The sequence below is a fragment of the Camarhynchus parvulus genome, chromosome 1 (assembly GCF_901933205.1).
Source record: "Camarhynchus parvulus chromosome 1, STF_HiC, whole genome shotgun sequence".
NCBI lineage: Eukaryota > Metazoa > Chordata > Aves > Passeriformes > Thraupidae > Camarhynchus > Camarhynchus parvulus.
Window position 1 is genome coordinate 81,547,088 of NC_044571.1, and position 17,759 is coordinate 81,564,846.

The window sequence follows — 17,759 nt, forward strand, 5'->3', positions numbered from 1 at the left end:
AATAGAACAGAAAAGCATATTTTCAGATGATGAAGTGAAATTGTAAGTTAGCTAAATAGCCCAGTTTAAAGGAGTATGCAGCTTTTACCAATGTATGAAGGAGTTATAATTACTGATGATCCAAAAAAAGAGATCTATGAGTTTACAGGCTCACCAGAAGCTCATTGTCACAAAACAAATGTCATTTAACATTCTGCATCTAAGTTTGGTTTAGCTGAAGAAAGTAAATCCATCTCTAACCAATACAACTTTCCAGAAGGAAAAAGTTCAAAAAGGGATTTTTGAAATCTTCTTTTCCCTTGTGTCTACTTAACAAATGATCTCTGGAAATGCTGGCTATTTACTTACGGAAATCATGTTCTTAGGACCCTGTTCATCCTTTCATCATTCAAAGGCTGGAGGGGCATGTTTTTACATTTCATGTGTGAGTCTTACAATAAAGATGTTAAAATGATCCTCTAGTCAGGCTGAAGAATATTTATCCTACAGTCATGCACTGTTGCCCAAGGGTTCTTGTATAACTTCTTCCTTAATCCTCATTCCCCTATTTAATTTGAGTTTATGTTAATTCCTCTTCCCTTTACAAAGCTGGCTGAAGCAGCTATGGAATTAGATACACATCCTGAGCCCCTTTGGTAGTCAAGGGAGAGTGAAGCATCTCCAGTGCAGCCACCTTGGATCTGAACTGGACTCTCAATTACCTTCTCTATCTGCCTTGCCCACATGATATTCAATGGAGACAAACCTAGCACCCTCAAAACTTATCAAAATTATATCCCTAGATCAGGTATGCAGGAAGGAGAGGCAGGCTTTGGGTCCAGACAGAGAGGGTCACTGGCCATGGCAGTGGTTCCCTTCCACTGCAGTCATCTTGGCATGGGGGCAGAGAGAGCCTTTGGGAGCCTTTCCTCCAGGATTAAAACATGGAGGGGTCACTCCACCCCAGCCTCAGGAACCAGCTGCACTGGAAGAGTGGCTTTTGTCTACATTTGGCACCCGATCCTTCTGCTTTGCCCCATATGATGAGAGCAAAGGGGTTTGTTTGTGTGTTGATGTTCTTTTCAACTAACTCCTTCATATATCTGAAGTGGTTTTATGTCAAAAATGGAATAATAACCTTGCCTCTCAATACAGCACCATGCCCATTGTGGCCTAAAACTTTCATATTTGGGAAATAATTTGCTCTAGTTTTACTTGGGGAATATTTAGGTTAGATGGCAGCTTTCTTGTGTTTTTTATGCACATTTTTAGGAGTTTTTATATTTGTCATAATTCCCCAAGGATGTGTATACAGTGTCAACAGTACTAAAAGATATGAACTTTTACTGTAAGGAACTGAAATATCATGGTAATATAGTTTTCATGGTAGTTTGGCCCATGGAAGTCTCTCCCAGGAATAAAAATGCCTGAGAAAAACGGAATTCACATAAACTCTCATTATTTTCTAAGTTAATGTATGAGTCTGTGGGGAAATAGATGAATTGTCAGCCTTCAAATAGAAATTACACTGGCCAAGAATGAAAGATCAGTACATACTCAAATTCCAGATCCAGTAATAATAAAAATAAAATTCAGCACTAGTTCCATTGATAACAAAACCTCAGTACAGTGCAAAAATACCACCATGATCAGCACAGCATAAAAGAATAAGGGTGCGGTTCCCTCGTGGCTGAAGCCAAACTAAGCTGATCTGTTTCCTTTTGTGGTCACACCACCCCTCCTTGTCATCACAGCACTATTTATTTTATTTTGTTAGTTTTCTAACAATTAGTATCTGGACCTACCCTGCCCTGCCAGGGAGTCAGAAGAAGAGAACATATGTACAAAGTGTAAGGTGGGTTGCACTCCACGTAAGCACCTGTATGCCTGCAAGGAACACAAGGCAAATGTGGAATGGCAGCAAAGCCTTCTGCACAAGACAGAATGGCATTATTTATGCTCAGACTAATTTGAAAGTCCATTGGCTTGTGTAACAGTAATCCATATGATTAATTTGCCAACTTGGATAGAAATTAGGAAACCTGTTTGCCAAAGACTTGCCAAACCAGTCCTTCTCACTTTCTGGTATGACATTTATATGTTTGTCTTCCTGTGAATGCAGCACTGCTTTAAGTGTATAGGAATGGGCAAAGAAAAAGAAAACCTATGAATGTCATATACAAATGGTTAATGGAAGAGCAGGTCTGTCTCTGTGAGAAAGGGGAATAATCTATCCTGGAAGAGAAAGTAGAATAAAGGGGATATCTTTTGCAATTATGCGCATGCTGGGTGTATAAATATATTAACAAAAACTCATCTCCTTAAATGAAATAATTACACAGCTCTCAAGCTGAATGCATTCTGAAATCATTTAAAGAGAAAAAAAAAGCACAAATAAAATTTTTTGAAAGTTAGAAAAAAATAAAAGAATTGCAGTGAAGACAGGAATGTGGAAATAATTAGCACTCAGTAACTGTGTTTTAAATGGCCCACAAAGCGAAGAATAGTGCCACTGTAAACTGGGCAGTCCAGCTAGAACTGGAAGACTTAAGTATGGTTGCTTATTTTAAAGTTCTCTGTGACTCCATAAGGACCTGGAGGCAGTGGTGTGTATAACTTGAAGCCACATTACCGGTGCGTGACGGGCTCCAGAGAGCGCTGCCAGCAGCCCGTATCCTCACCAGGACAGGTTTCCCTCCTGTGTCCAGCTCCCCCTTTGTGTATTCACAGGCACCACAAAAGCAACGTGCATGCAGCAAACTTCACCTCTTGGCAGATGTCGAGTTTCTTTCCTAGGAGAATGACCCCACTGCCTGCCTAACACAATACAAAGAAGGGTTTTTTCCCCAGCCGTGCCCTGCAAGTCAATACTCGCTGTTATGTAACTAAACACACCATATCAGCTCACATAGACTTTTTAATGGGAAGAAATAGTACCTTTTAAGATTTGTGGCCAGATTCATCACACGCCTGACAGCTCTGTGCTGCTCCAATGACACAAAACAGCTTTCAGCCTGCAATAACAGATTGATTAAACCAGCTCGTCATGGTATCACTGGAGCAGTGCAAACCAGCTGAAGCATAACAGTAAACCTACCATCTCAGCTTTGATTTTGAGGGATTTATATCTCAACCTGATATAATTTCCAAAGACAAAAAAATATAATGGATTAATTAATTATTGTCCATGCTCAAAAGCTTGATATTTACTTATTTGGTAATAAGTAAACTAATTGAAATATTTGAAATCTTTGTGGTTTTGGTTAATACATTTGAGGAGAAAGCACTATAGGACAATTTTTAAAAAATCTGTCCCCCTGTGTTCATAAGCATGTTTGTGTGATGTTGGTGACAGCTGTATGTGAAGACCAGAGCTGAGTGCAAGCTGGGTGAGTTAAGAGAAGTAAGTTATCTCAAAGTCTCACATAAAGCAGAAAGAGTGCTTCTTAAGTCAGGTCCACTGAAATTTTCTTCACAGAATGTGCAAAATGACACCAAAAGCCAAGTACAATGTTGCTTATGGACAGCAAACATAGAGGAAATAACCTCTGATGCTGCCATAGAATTAAAGCAAAACAGGATGCAGAAAGGTTTAGTGGGAAAGATGACTCTGCAAAAAGGAAACTAAGCCTTATTTATAAAGCAAGACTCATGACCTCTCAGGGAGGGAGAACTCAGCCTGTCATTTTCTACCACGGCTAAATCACGCCACATGAGCAATCAGTCTATTATTACCAAAGTTTTTAGGCTAATTTGCTATTGCAAAATAAAATTTCTTCAAACGCTACAAAAAGTACATTCCTCCTTCAGGATTGTACCCTGTACATGCCAAATCTGAAGCTACAAACCCAAGATGTTTTGGCCTTATCTGAGCATTAAAAAAAAGGGCATCTCCAAACAATTTCTAAGAAAATTGTTCATCAATTTCCAGAAAAAAATAATAATCATTTGGGCTGAGGTCAGTGTGGCCAAGGTCAACATTTTAATGCCAAAATGTGAATTTCTGAGCATTATAGAAGTAATGGTGCGCAGCATTTTAAACTGAAAGTCATTCTGAGAGACAAAAACACTAACTCCAAAGTTCATGCCGATTTTTGCCTCCACGGTGGCAAAAAGTCTAGTAATTTTCCTAAAGGGAAAATTAGTCCTTGAAACTGGTCATGCTATATCTCTGCAGCAGAGATTTCCTGAGAAGTTTGTCAAAATCAGGCAAGGGAAGAGAACAGGATTTTTTGGATGGGATTTGTATTTTAGCACAAAATTTTATAAATGTGGATACACTATGAAATGCTCATTCTGAAAATATTTTTGTCTCACTAGATCCTGAGAGTGACTTTGCCACACAGCTCCTTGCCTGCTCTGCTAATCTGGTTGGTGAGGTATATCAGTCTGAATTATATAAGGAAAGAGGCTTTTGGAAAACTGTTTAATTTTTTTTTATTGAAGTTATTCTTAAAGTTAAAAAGAGAAATACCTGTGTGAAAAAAAGAGAATAGTAACACATAGATGAAGTGACCTAAGTGGCCTTTACATAGGCACCTTTCCTCCTATGAGATTTATGGACAACTTTTTTTCCTGTTCCCCATGGAACAATGTGTGCAATATCTCTGTGCCACCTGGATTTCTAACCCCACCCATCATCTGAGAAATCCTCTTGTATTGTTGAATGTTTTGATGCTATCTAAACGCAAAGGATTTCTCAAAATTATGCATATTAAGTAGCACTGAAATTTCCTGTTTACAATGCTATAAAACCAAATTCTGAGGTCTCTGTGTAAACCAAATATTGACTTTTAAGGGTCATGGAGCAACTATTGACCCAAATTGGCATGCGAGGAATTACACATCTGAATCTAGATATGGGATCTGTGTCACAGCTTAGCTGCACCAAAGTACTTTAAAGAACTTACAGTCATAACTGAATGAAAGCAGAGTTTCCCAGCCTGTCAGGAGACTTGTGCTCTAGACACACTGCGGATATTGTCTGGGTCTCCCTTTGCACAGAGAGCTGGCTCACGCAGAGGCACCAAGGGTAGAAACTTAAACAGAGTATCCTGAGACTATCAGGAGCCAAATGCCATTGGGTCAGGCCCAGAAGGATTTTGCAGTGCGCTACGGCAGGTAAATATGCACACAATACACATATTATTTTAAAGTCTGAGACAAGTCCTGCCCCACTGAGATCAATGTTGATTGATTCAACACCATTGAATACTTGTGCACTGGTGTCACCTGTATTATATCTGCTCTCCACAGTTACCTGAAGCCACGTGCGGGGCAGTCTCTTCTCCCAGTGAGCAACAGAACAAGAGGAAATGGCCTCAAATTGCACCAGGGGAGGTTTAGATTAGATATCAGGAAAAATTGCTTTACTGAAGAGGTGATCAAGCACTGGAACAGGCTGCTCAAGGAAGTGATGAAATCACTATTCCTGGAAGTGTTCAAAAAACATGTAAATGTGGCATTAAGGACGTGGTTTAGTGGTGGTTTTAGCTTGGCAGTGCTGGGTTAATGCTTGCACTTAATGATCTTCTCCAACTTTAATGTTTCTGTAATGTTTCTATGAATACTTTATATATAAACCCCCAGATATTTGTATGTGTAAATATATTTGCATATCTATATATAGATACACATGTGCATAAATACATATTCAGCTGACTGCACTGGGGTTTCTTCTGAGATAGCCATGTTTTTCTGATAGAGCCAAGTTCACTGGAAGTATCATGATGATACCACTTCTTTCTGATTGTTACTGGACAATTGAAATGATGATGATAATGGATAAGTGCAAAAAGGGGGATATATGTATTTCCTGCTTTAGAAGATTCAGCCTCATGAAGTACAGAAATAAGGGAGAAAACTTATTTTGAGCTTGTGAATGGCAATTAGGAAACTATTTAAAAATTATTCCTAGATGCTTGCAAAGACATCATTGAATAAAGTAGGTGATTGATTTTGATTGATTTTGAGAAAGAAGGTCCTGACTAAAAAAATGCAACTGAAATTCAGATGGAAATTTTTCTTTTAATTCTTTAATAAAAATTTTCAAATTATAAAGTTTATTAAGTTTAATAAAAGCATAAATGTCAAAGAGTATTAAGGAAACATTGATTTGAATGAATATAAATACAAAAGGAATGACAAGTATGTGATAAAATATGCAAAACAAAAAAAATTAATGGACAGATGTTCAACAACAATATTGTTTTCTGTAAATTGAGACTAAAAGATCATTAATGGTAGAATTCTGTTACTTGATAGAAGTTGTGGAATTGTCAGTAAACAAAACAGATAACAGCTACGTCCAACAGTCATTTCTGTTGTATATTGAAAAAATACATATCTCATCTCATAGAGATAACTAATAGTATCACAGAGATAACTAATAGTAATTAAGTCATTCTTAAAATTTCAGTATCCCAAAACTGCTCTAGAAGCTACACATTTTAAAATTCTTATATGTTTATTTGACATGTATACAAGATCTTTAAAATAACTTTCTGGAAGGTAATGTCAGTATTCTCTGTCATCAGTTCCTAGGAGACTGGCTGGGAGACAGGGACCATTCTCATGCAGCACTAGACATCTCTTTGAGAGTTTTCACCTCCTTTTACAGTCAACTGAGAGAGAGAGGCATTTCTAGAATGAAATTCATCTGACTAAAATCTGACATATATGTTTGGTTAAAATAATCACATCCTAATGTGGTATCCACATTTTTTTTTCTTTTTTGGAAAACCAAACAGATGCCCAAGCTTTCTCCAATCTGCCTGCAAGGCATCGGTCCTGGCTCTCCTTGCAATGCAGTGCAAGAGATTGTGTCCTTGGAGAAGAAAGCAAGGTCATCTTGTAGGACTGAGCTTTTGACATGAGTATCACTCCAGTGGGAAAGCTGAGCTGAGAACTGAATGTTCTACTGCTAGAGTTCAGGCAAATATTGATGCATTGAAAATGTTCAGGGAAGAGTTATGAACCTTCCTTGATACCCTACAAATCAGTGGAAGACTCAGAGATCATGGTAAGCATTATTTATTTTCATAGTGTAAAAATTCACCCATGGCTTTAATAAATATGCAAAAAAATACATACAAATGTAGGGGGGAAGTACTAAAACCAAGATAATAATAAGTAGGATTTTGTATTAATGTCATTCCTATTATGTAAGCTGCCTTCGCCAAGTGTCTGTCTATCCTGACTTTAGCTGACTCTAAAGGGACCAAGGGTGTTTCAACTACTAATTCAGACACATCTATTTATACTGTAGAGGATGGTTTGGGCTGAAAGTGGTATTCAAACAGCAGGGTAAAATCTTGCTCCTTTAAAATCAAAAGTATGATTAAAGAATTGGGAAAAACGCCTTACAATAAGAAACTCAGAAGTTCAATCTCTTTTGGTTACTAAAAAAGGACAAAAGGTAACTTAATCACAGCCTGACATAACCTACAGGGTTAGTCTCAATAATGACATCTTAACCTGTCTGGTAAAGATAGAACAAAAGTCAGTAGCTGGAAGCTGAAGATAACTCAGACTAGAAACCAAATGTAATTATTGGCGGTGACAACAAATAATTGTAAGGGTGCCTGCTGATCCTTTAACTAAAGAACTCTCAAAATCAAATTTATAAAAAAATATGCTGCAAGTCAGGCAATCAATAATTGAGGAAGGAGTATAGCTTTTTCTGTGCCAGATTCAGGCCAGTGTCTCGCACTGCCCAGCAATCCAAGAATCTATAAATCCACTATCCAGGAGTTTTCCTATTTTGATCTGTTTAAAGAAAATGTTATCTACATTCTTATCATGGTGACATTGAATCACTGTTATATGCATAAGGTTCAAAGCAGGTTAATTACCATTTTTTCCAACTCCAGCCTCTCATATGATTTGCCACTGCTTCTCACAGCACTCTTGTTTTCAAAACTAAATCCCATTATCTAAAAGACTTTCCAAAGCAAACACAGCAGTGTAGCACTTTCTAATATTTATTTTGAATTCTCAAAGAAGAGGCAATAGTGGTAGGAGGTTTTTTTTGGGTGAGAAGTTTTTCTTCTACAAAGGTACTTGTGTCCACTGTAGTTTTACTTAGTCCAAGGACTAGGTTGATGGACCAAGGGCTTTGCTTTGTAATTTCTGAATATGCAGTAGGTAGTTTATTTCATGGGAATTAGGTAATGGCCTTATTCTAGCAGCAGCAAACTCTGCTTTAGCACCTAACTGCAGCAGGAGATGGCAGATGAAAAGGGGTTTCATATACTGAGACAAAGATGCATAGTTTTTAAGGTCACTATGATTCTCCCTCCAGCCTTCTTTCCTAGATAATTTGGAAAAAAAAATAAACTCCAACCAAAACCTCCCATGGAAGCCTGCCTCTTACTTTGATGTGTTTGACTGCATGGGGAGCACCCATCACCCATTCCCTGCGCTTGTATGCTAGGGAAAGTAAACTTGGCAGGGCTGGGAACAGCCTGGTGGACATGTGCAGCACACCGTGTGCGTTCACAGCATTATCACCCACCCAGATTAGCAGCTGAGCACTGCTGGGTGCAGACACCAATGCCTGCAGGTAAATATGGGCTTTGTATGATATGGTTGAGTTGCTGACTCCATTGCAGGCTCCTTGACTGACCTTGGGACTGGAGCACTGTCTGCCTCTGTGTTTGAAAAGTTAAGATAATATTACTTGTCTGCCTTACAAGGATTTTGTGAGGTTAGAGACGCTGTTTATTCAAGCTAGATGTAAAGTGTTACAGCAATGAGAGCTCTGTAAATACCTATGCCCACAAAACCTCAATTAAAGCACCATCTTGCTAGAGGAAAGCACATTAATGCCCATCAGTTCCTGCAATGTCCCAGGACAGCTGACACACAGCTTCCCCCCTGTCTGAGGTAAAGAAACCCCATTGGGGACAAAGCTTCAGAGGGGAAACCTGCAGTGAGTAAGCACAGAGCACTTCATAGCACTGGGTTTTGCTGTGATTTACAGTCCTGTGCTTGGTAAGGAGCAATAGCTGAGGGGTGGCTTATGCCATTAGTCCCAGTCTTGGCTGACCAATAGAGCTGGGGAATGATGGGGAGCAGCAAAGGCCCCGAGGTGCACTCAGAGACCTGGCTGCCTGTGACAGACACCCTCAGGAGCACATGCACATGCCACATGCTGCATGCACACAGGAGGAGGTTGCTTAACCAGGGCTTTACAAATATTTTCAAAGTGCTTTACAAAGAATTCATTAATAGATGACATATTTTTGCTAAAGGCACAACCAGCTCAACTAGATTTTATTACAGGTGTAAATAATATCAAGGGAATTTAAGTGTGAGTCTTGTTTCTCTACTCTTAATCCCTACTCCTGCTGACATATTAAAGGTCTGCTTAATCATCCAGCCCTTTCCTCCCATATTCACAAATGTTTCATCCACACTTACTTATTTTACAAGGATTTATACAAATGCCAGGAGGTACCCAGCAGTGCCCTACAGGTTTCATGGCCCCAGTGAAAAAACAAACAATGCTATAGCCCAGATGTGACCTAGTGGTGCAGTTTAACCCGTTGAGAAAACAAAACAGCAGCTTAGAAAGCCACCCCGGATATCTTTAACCCCACAGCGGAAGAGCTGAGCACTCAGGGTTGGAAAAAGGCCAGAAATGAGGGGAGGATTGCGGCACGATGAGCCCAAACACATCTGCTCGGGGCTCAGCCTCCCCTATCCCTACGGAGCCGAACTTGGGGAGGCCCTAGGACCAACACCCACGGTGGGAACTCAGGGGATAGTGACGATGTCTCCCAGGGCCACTGGCCACACGGGACAGGACGAGGGACCTGCTGTGGGGAAACGAGACACGGACAGGTATCCCCGGGGGTTTCTGAGGGGAATGCAGGCAGTGGGTCACCAAAGAGAAGGGGCTCCTGCGGCGAGCGGTGAGATGCAGCCTGTGGAAGTGCGCTCGTCGGGCTTGGGGGTGAGGGTCGGGGCTCCCCCGGGAGCGGAGGGGGAGCCCCGGGTGCCCGGCTGAGGCGCAGGTAGGACCAGCGCCCTGCCCTGCTCGGCTCTGCACGAAGGCGCTGAGGGCGCTGCGCGGGGCGGGCTCCCGCGGCGGGGGCGGTGGCGCCGTGAGGGCCGGGCCGTGAGGCGCGTCCCTCCCCTGGGCCGTTTCTCGGCGCGGCTGTTTAATAGCGGAGCCGCCCCCGGCCCGCCCCGTTGGAGCCGGCCCGTGCGGCACGGCGCGGCCGGGGCCGGGGCCGCTGCGGGCCATGGCGGGGGGCCATGGCGGGGGGGCGGCCGGCCGCGCCCGGCTGCTGGCCGTGCTGCTGGCCGTGCTGCTGGCCGGGCTGCTCGGCGGGGCGCGGGGCTTCGGTGACGAGGAGGAGCGGCGCTGCGACGCCATCCGCATCGCCATGTGCCAGAACCTGGGCTACAATGTCACCAAGATGCCCAACCTGGTGGGGCACGAGCTGCAGGCGGACGCGGAGCTGCAGCTCACCACCTTCACCCCGCTCATCCAGTACGGCTGCTCCAGTCAGCTCCAGGTGCGTCGGGGCTCCGGGGGGACCTGGGTGCGTGGGCGAGGTGGGGACGACACACGGCGGGGCCGTGCGGTCCCCGGGCCGGCTGCTGTCCCGCAGCACCTCATCCTCATCCCCACCCGCTCGGATCAGTACTAACCCACCCCGAAAGTCGCGCCGCCTCGCAGTGTCGCTCCTGGCTGGCTGGGAAGAGAGCGCGGTTCACGTTGGGCGGAGGTGCGGTGTCCCGGCGGTGTCCCGGCGGTGTCCCGGCGGTGTCCCGGCTGCCTGCGGCGAGGAGCGCCCGCCGCAGCGCGGTGCCCCCCGCCCGGCCGCTGGCGGAGGCTGCGGCGATTCCTGGAGCTTTCCCGGCCGCTGCCCTCCGTCCCGGCCGTGCCCCAGGTGCTGCGCCCGACTCCGTGTGGAACGAGCGGAGCTGGCCGCGGGGAGCTGGGGCAGCTCGGGACCCCGCCGGGAGCTCCACCGCCAAAGTTTCTTTCCCAGGCGAATGGCAGGATCCCTGTCCTCCCCACGGGCATGGATTTCCTCAAACAAAACCCAGCTTGTTTCTCGGGGCAGAGTTCCCGTGTCAGCACGCAATTCCTCTCACGGTGTCGCGTCGCCGAATTACTATTATTCAAAAGATGAGAAAACTACAATATTTCATTACTGTCGCAAATGTATACGTGAACTTATGGTAAAATAAAAAACATTTTTCTGGGAGGATCGTGAACCAAAGTATTTCAATCAATGCTTTTTTCCTTCTATTTGTTTCTTAGCTGAAATATCCAGGCTATGCTCAGAACAAATATATGTATTTGTTTAAACCCCTTTAATTTGGTTTTCTGCTTTCTTAAATTGTACCCTCAAGCTTTAAATCTGGCTGAATCCCACTCGTTACATTGGAACTGATGGGCTAGGTTTACATGGAGCTAATCTAGGGAGTAAAATTTTCAGACTTTGGCTTTGGACCACATTTGAACTGAAAAAAGACAACATTGTTGGGTTTTTTCTCTCTTTTGTTTTTATTTTTCTTGGTTTATTTGTTTTACGCTGCTTCCTGGCTTTTTTTAAGGCAAGGAACCAAATATTACCGCTAAAAAGGAAAAAAAAAAGAAAACTTTTTATATTGCAACCTGTTTCATTTTCCCTCAACACACTTGTGATTTCTGTTTCTCTCTTCCAGTTCTTCCTGTGTTCAGTTTATGTGCCAATGTGCACAGAGAAGATTAACATCCCCATAGGTCCCTGTGGAGGCATGTGCCTCTCTGTCAAAAGAAGATGTGAACCTGTTTTAAAAGAATTTGGGTTTTTCTGGCCAGACGCCCTAAACTGCAGCAAATTCCCGCCCCAGAATGATCACAACCACATGTGCATGGAGGGCCCAGGAGACGAAGAGGTTCCCCTTCACAGCAAGACCTCCTTGCAGCCCGGAGAAGAGTGCCACGGCATGGGATCTAACTCAGATCAGTACATTTGGGTGAAGAGAAGCTTGAGCTGTGTCCTGAAGTGTGGCTACGATGCTGGTCTGTACAGCAGGTCAGCTAAGGAGTTCACAGATATCTGGATGGCCATATGGGCCAGTCTTTGCTTCATCTCGACTGCCTTCACTGTCCTGACCTTCCTGATTGATTCATCCAGATTTTCCTACCCGGAGCGGCCAATCATATTTTTGAGCATGTGCTACAATATTTATAGCATTGCTTATATTGTGAGGCTAACTGTGGGCCGGGAAAGGATATCCTGTGATTTTGAAGAGGCAGCAGAACCTGTTCTTATCCAAGAAGGTCTTAAGAACACAGGATGTGCGATAATTTTCTTGCTGATGTACTTTTTTGGGATGGCTAGCTCCATCTGGTGGGTTATTCTGACACTGACTTGGTTTCTGGCTGCAGGACTCAAGTGGGGCCACGAAGCAATCGAAATGCACAGCTCCTACTTCCACATCGCAGCCTGGGCCATCCCGGCAGTGAAGACCATTGTCATTTTGATTATGAGACTTGTAGATGCAGACGAGCTCACCGGCCTCTGCTATGTTGGGAACCAGAACCTGGATGCGCTGACAGGCTTTGTTGTAGCTCCGCTTTTTACCTACCTGGTCATCGGGACTTTATTCATTGCAGCAGGACTTGTGGCCTTATTTAAAATCAGGTCTAATCTCCAGAAAGATGGAACTAAAACTGACAAACTGGAAAGACTGATGGTCAAAATTGGGGTCTTTTCAGTGTTGTATACCGTCCCAGCAACGTGTGTCATCGCCTGTTATTTCTACGAAATCTCCAACTGGGCCATTTTCCGCTATTCGGCAGATGATTCCAATATGGCAGTGGAGATGCTCAAAATTTTCATGTCCCTTCTGGTGGGTATTACATCAGGTATGTGGATCTGGTCAGCCAAAACTCTGCACACATGGCAGAAGTGCTCCAACAGACTGGTGAACTCAGGGAAAGTGAAACGAGAGAAGAGAGCGGATGGTTGGGTGAAAGCCGGGAAAGGGAACGAGACCGTGGTATGAGAAAAGGACAGCATCCCACTGCTCTGACTGCTCTCCTGTGAAGGACTGATCATGTGCAAGAGTTGCTGTGTAAATGTTGGGAATAGAGTAGGGGGATGGTTGCACAACCTGTCTCTGGGGATGGGAGAAAAAAAAAGCCTTAAAGAATAAACAGCAAAAGGATCATGCTGCAGATACAATAGCCATAAATCATGCTGCCCAAAATAGGAGAGCCCAGGGAGGCTTTAAAAGCTGTGAAATAGCCAAACATGTTATCTTCCTTTTTTAACTCTTGAAATCTTGAGAAATGGAGGTGCTGTAGCCCATAGCTGTGAGATGATGTTTCCCTTTCATCATCTTACAGCTGATGGAGGACAGGCAGTCCAGCGCCAAATTCTGGGCTTAATTAGGGTCCAGTTACCAAGTTACCAGAAGATGGAGCAGAGCCTCAGTCAGATGAGAGAGTCTTTGAGAGTTCAGTATTGAGAAGGAAGTGCTTGATGAGAATTCTGTCTTTATGCCCTGGGGAATTCTGGTGTTCCAATACACTGTACAATTCAGTCAGGAATCATGTCCTGAAACAAATAGTAAGTAAATGGACTTTCCAGGTCTTACCCGTGATGAGTAGGATTTAGTGAGGTATTTGTGAGGATGACTTTTTAGTCATCTAATGGCCTAATAATAATTTTGACTCATTCTTTTTGCCATTTATAACCTGATCTGAATGGAGAGTTGATTCTGCCTTGTGGGAATTTGAACCTCCCCATGTTTTTTCCCACCTCAGTTATTCTGTGGTTCTATCAATATTTATAAAATCTAAAAGATTTACTCAAGGCCATCTTCAGAAGTAGAGGAATCAGCTCAAAGTGGGAAACTGTGTTTGGTCTTCTGCATCTATTGTCATTATCCATCTCCTCCATTCCTGCCCCTTCAGGTGCTCTTGCTCTTTCTAGCAGACCACTTTATTCTGCTGCATTTATTAGCTTTAAAAAAAGTCTTAACTCTGTAGTGATCCTTCCTTCAGGAAAGAGAAAAATTAGTTGAAGGTACCTTCAGACAATGCTATGTTTCTCCAAGCAAACTTACTTGACTCTGGAGACTCTTGCATGAAGCAATTAAGTCTTAATTTATTTCATTCAGTGTGATGGTATCTCCTCTGTAGACGCCAGTCTGGGGAGAAGCAAAATGTTAAGTTCCTTGGCAACCTTGTGTTCACACAGATCAGTTGTATAATTATGTGTGTCAGTTGCAATCAAAAGAACATTCTCAGCCCATGACATTGCAGTACAGCTGACTGCCTCACAACGATGCTTCAATTGCTCACTGACAGCTATGGAGACAGTTTTTAATGTATATTTACACACAGAATGTGAGCAGGCATTCAGTCCTCAGGAGCAGCAAAGACCTTTCCAGTTTTTATAAAGGGACCCAAGAAATCCAACTTCTTGGTGAATAATGTTTGAAAGAAACCATTGCATTTCTTATTATTTTATATGAGGAGGCATCAGCCTGTGGGGAGCTGAATGTAGTGTCAGGGGCCTGTGAGAAAGGTGATGCAAATACAAATATCCTAGAAGCACTTAAGAGAACACTGTTATGATGCTCTATCCCTTTGAAACACATTTGATTTTATCTATGTGCCCCAAGCTTTTGCTTCCTTTGTTTGTGTGGAACCTGATCAGCTGCAAAGCATCTCCCTGGTGCCCCAGCTCCCATGATCTTCCAGGGCAGCTGAGAACAGATGCTGCTTTATTAAAGTACTTGCTTTCCACACAGGTGCCCATGTGCTTCCCAAACCACAGTTCACTCCAGCTCTGGGAGTGAGCTAATCCATCCCAGAAGCATGTATTGTTTCAATGTCAGTGTCGAAACATGTGCTAGAGAACTTTTTTTTTCTTTTACAAACAAAATCCAGACCCCAAACAAACCCTAATGGCAGTCTTTGCGGTTGAGCTCCCTCTCCAGCAGAACAAGTGACAACTTGACACATTCTGTTCAAGACACACAAGCACTGTCTTGGCCAACACCGCATTCCAGCTGGGCCTTTTCACCCTCTCCATAAAGTCTCTCGCTGTTAGTGTTGTGTTTGGATCTGGTTATTCCTTTGTGGATGAGGAGTTTTGCAAGTGTGAGATCTTCAGATGGCGGAGCTTCTCCATCATGCAGTCTTTCTGCTGGCACAGTGAGGAATGTAAAGTCAGCAGCTGGATGCTGGCTTCCAAGGAGCAAGGATGCAGCATGAGCCTTTTTTGTCACCTAGTATTTGGCCGTGCCAAGGTGTCATGTTCATTCAAGGTGTGCTTCAGTCTGAAAGGCTTTGGATACTCTCCTGGACAATAAGACCCATGTTTGAGTAGACTGATTCAATAAATGGCATTTTTAACCTTGCTATATACACAGAAGTGAATGTTAAATAGTGCCTTTTTATGAAATCCTTGCATCTCTGCCTGTAACCCTGTGAACTGTTGACAGAGGGATGCCCCTGGTGATGTGAGCTGGATGAGGATGGCACTGTGTAGCCCTAGAAGGGACCTGGAGGGATATTCCATTAAAGCATGTGAGGGGTTCAAATGCTGTGGGAAAGAGGTGGGCTGGGAGGAGGCACCAGCTGCTGTTCCTGAGGACACATCCTTCCCCAGCAGATGGGGGAATGCTGTAGTGCCCCAAAGTGAAATTAGTGGTTGCATCAATCAAACCATTCCATTGATGTATTCACCCCCATGCATTTACCCGAGTCCATGTCAGGGCTGTGCAAGTGGGAAGATGCAGCAGACAGCCTAAAAACCGGCGCTTGCCAAGAGGAGCGGGTATCAGCAGCTCCGAAGTTCTCTCATTTCAGCATTGTTAGGAGCTTAAAGCCATAAGGGGTGTGACTAATCCTGTCTCGGAAGTGCAGTTGCTGTGGTTATACAAGCACAGACGTTGCAGGCGTTTCCTTCCACTGAGCAGCCCCTGCTCCCATCTCCCCCCTCAGCCTGTGCTCTTGGCACTGCGGGGTTCAGAAGCGTCTGCCAGAGAGGTACAAGCTTAGCTCTTACATTAAACAGACAAGTTAGCTCCTTTCTCTGAATTTTAAGGAAACAGACACTGATTATTTTGGGGTGTACAGAAAATATATCTACTTCAATGTATGTACTGTAAATTTCTAATTTATCACTGTAAAAAACCAAAACAACTTTGCTATTTAATTTTTATATCAAAATAAAACTTTAACCTCTGTGGATAACGAGAGAATTCTGGGCAGCCTTCACATTTTTGGTGAGTTTGTTTCTTAAATAGGCTTCAGCATTGTTGGAAGTGCTTTTTTGTGCTGAAGGAAGAAGGACTGAAATGCTCATGCTGTGGTGAGAGGATGCTTTGAATGGGTTAATCCAGCATGGTTTGGATCTAATAACTGAGAACAAGACATTGTTGGGCAACAGTGAAAGTATGTTCATGTTTCTGCTCATGGGGTGGACAGAAACCCTTTCAAAGACAACAGACAGGTCCTGGGTGCTGGCTGGGCTGCAGCTGGAGCTTTGGTGTTGTGGGAGCATGTCCCCAAAGCCCAGCTGGAAGGCAAGGCAGAAACACAGCCTGCTGCTGCTCTAGCACTGCTGTGATATGGCTCCAGAGAAATGCAGCACCTCCTATAAGCCTCCTTTTCTTCCAGGAGTTATGGAATACATACCTCCAAAGCGTGAGTGCTCAGATCCAGAGTATATGGTGGAGGAGGGCAGTATCACCACTGGTCTGTTCAATGTATGGGAACTGTTAGTGCCTTTTGGAAGGGGAAAATCCTAATCTTAGTAAACTGCTTGAAATTAGTTCATTCCTATGGGTGGTTTCAGTGATTTCAACCCTTCAGAGGAGAGATTCAATTGAATGTCTACATGGCTTTCTAAATACTTAGGCTTATTAATGCTCTGCTTTTCTTTCCTGTTTGTCATTTCTGTCCACAGTTGTGATGTATGGGGATAGCAAGGAGTTGCCTTCTGTGTGCATCCCTCACCAGTTTCTTTTGACACTGACAGAACAGTATGCAATATTAATTACTTAAACCCACTTAATCGTCTCCATCATGAAACAATCTGTGTGTGAGATTATTTAATTAGCAGAATGTTATTCTAATAAGAACCTAAATCAGACTAGAGTGGATAATAGTGAGGGCGTGCTATAAAAAAGAGTAGCAACTATCACCTGTGTATCTGTAGCTAATCAAGTTTTGAAGAGCAGCATCTAAAACTGGTAATTATGAGTGATTTGCTCATGCCTTTGGCAGCTCATCATTGTAATGTTCTCAGGCTGGTGATTAATGTGATCTCTCAAACTTATCCTAATGAGTGTTTAATAAAGCTACTGTTAACTGTAACAAACATCAAAGAGCTTCTGGGGGAAGGAGCAGGATCTCCCTCTTGTTCATACCACCTGAACACCTCAGGTGTGGCATTCAAGATGACGTTCGTTGGCTGCTCAAGGTCTCTCACGGGTGCTTGCCTTCACACAGATCCCTCAGAGCATCACCTATGAAGTGACCGTGGATTGCTGCAATGGCTCTGAATGGTGAGCAAGCTCCCCAAGCCACGGAGATGACAAATCCACTCAGGTTTGCCTGTTGAGAGAAGTATGCATTTGTGTGCAATGCTCACAAAAAATTAACATTTATGAGGACTTTTTGTAGTTGCTTTGGTATTTAGGCTTGGGGTTTTTTACTTGGTTGGTTTTGTCTATTTTTTTTAATATGTCTTTAAAGAAACCAAATGTTAGGCAGTTTGTAGAGAAGGAGGCCAGAGTTGTGCTGCCAG

General features: G+C 43.4%; 1 protein-coding gene across 1 annotated transcript; it reads left to right on the forward strand.

Annotated features, from left to right (window-relative positions):
- Positions 1–10,253: 10,253 nt before the first annotated feature.
- FZD4 (frizzled class receptor 4) lies at positions 10,254–17,497 on the forward strand. Its single transcript, XM_030953104.1, has 2 exons — positions 10,254–10,505; positions 11,668–17,497. Exons 1-2 carry the CDS (start codon positions 10,374–10,376, stop codon positions 12,994–12,996), a joined length of 1,461 nt encoding a protein of 486 aa, XP_030808964.1. The 5' UTR covers positions 10,254–10,373; the 3' UTR covers positions 12,997–17,497.
- The last annotated feature ends 262 nt before the right edge of the window (positions 17,498–17,759 follow it).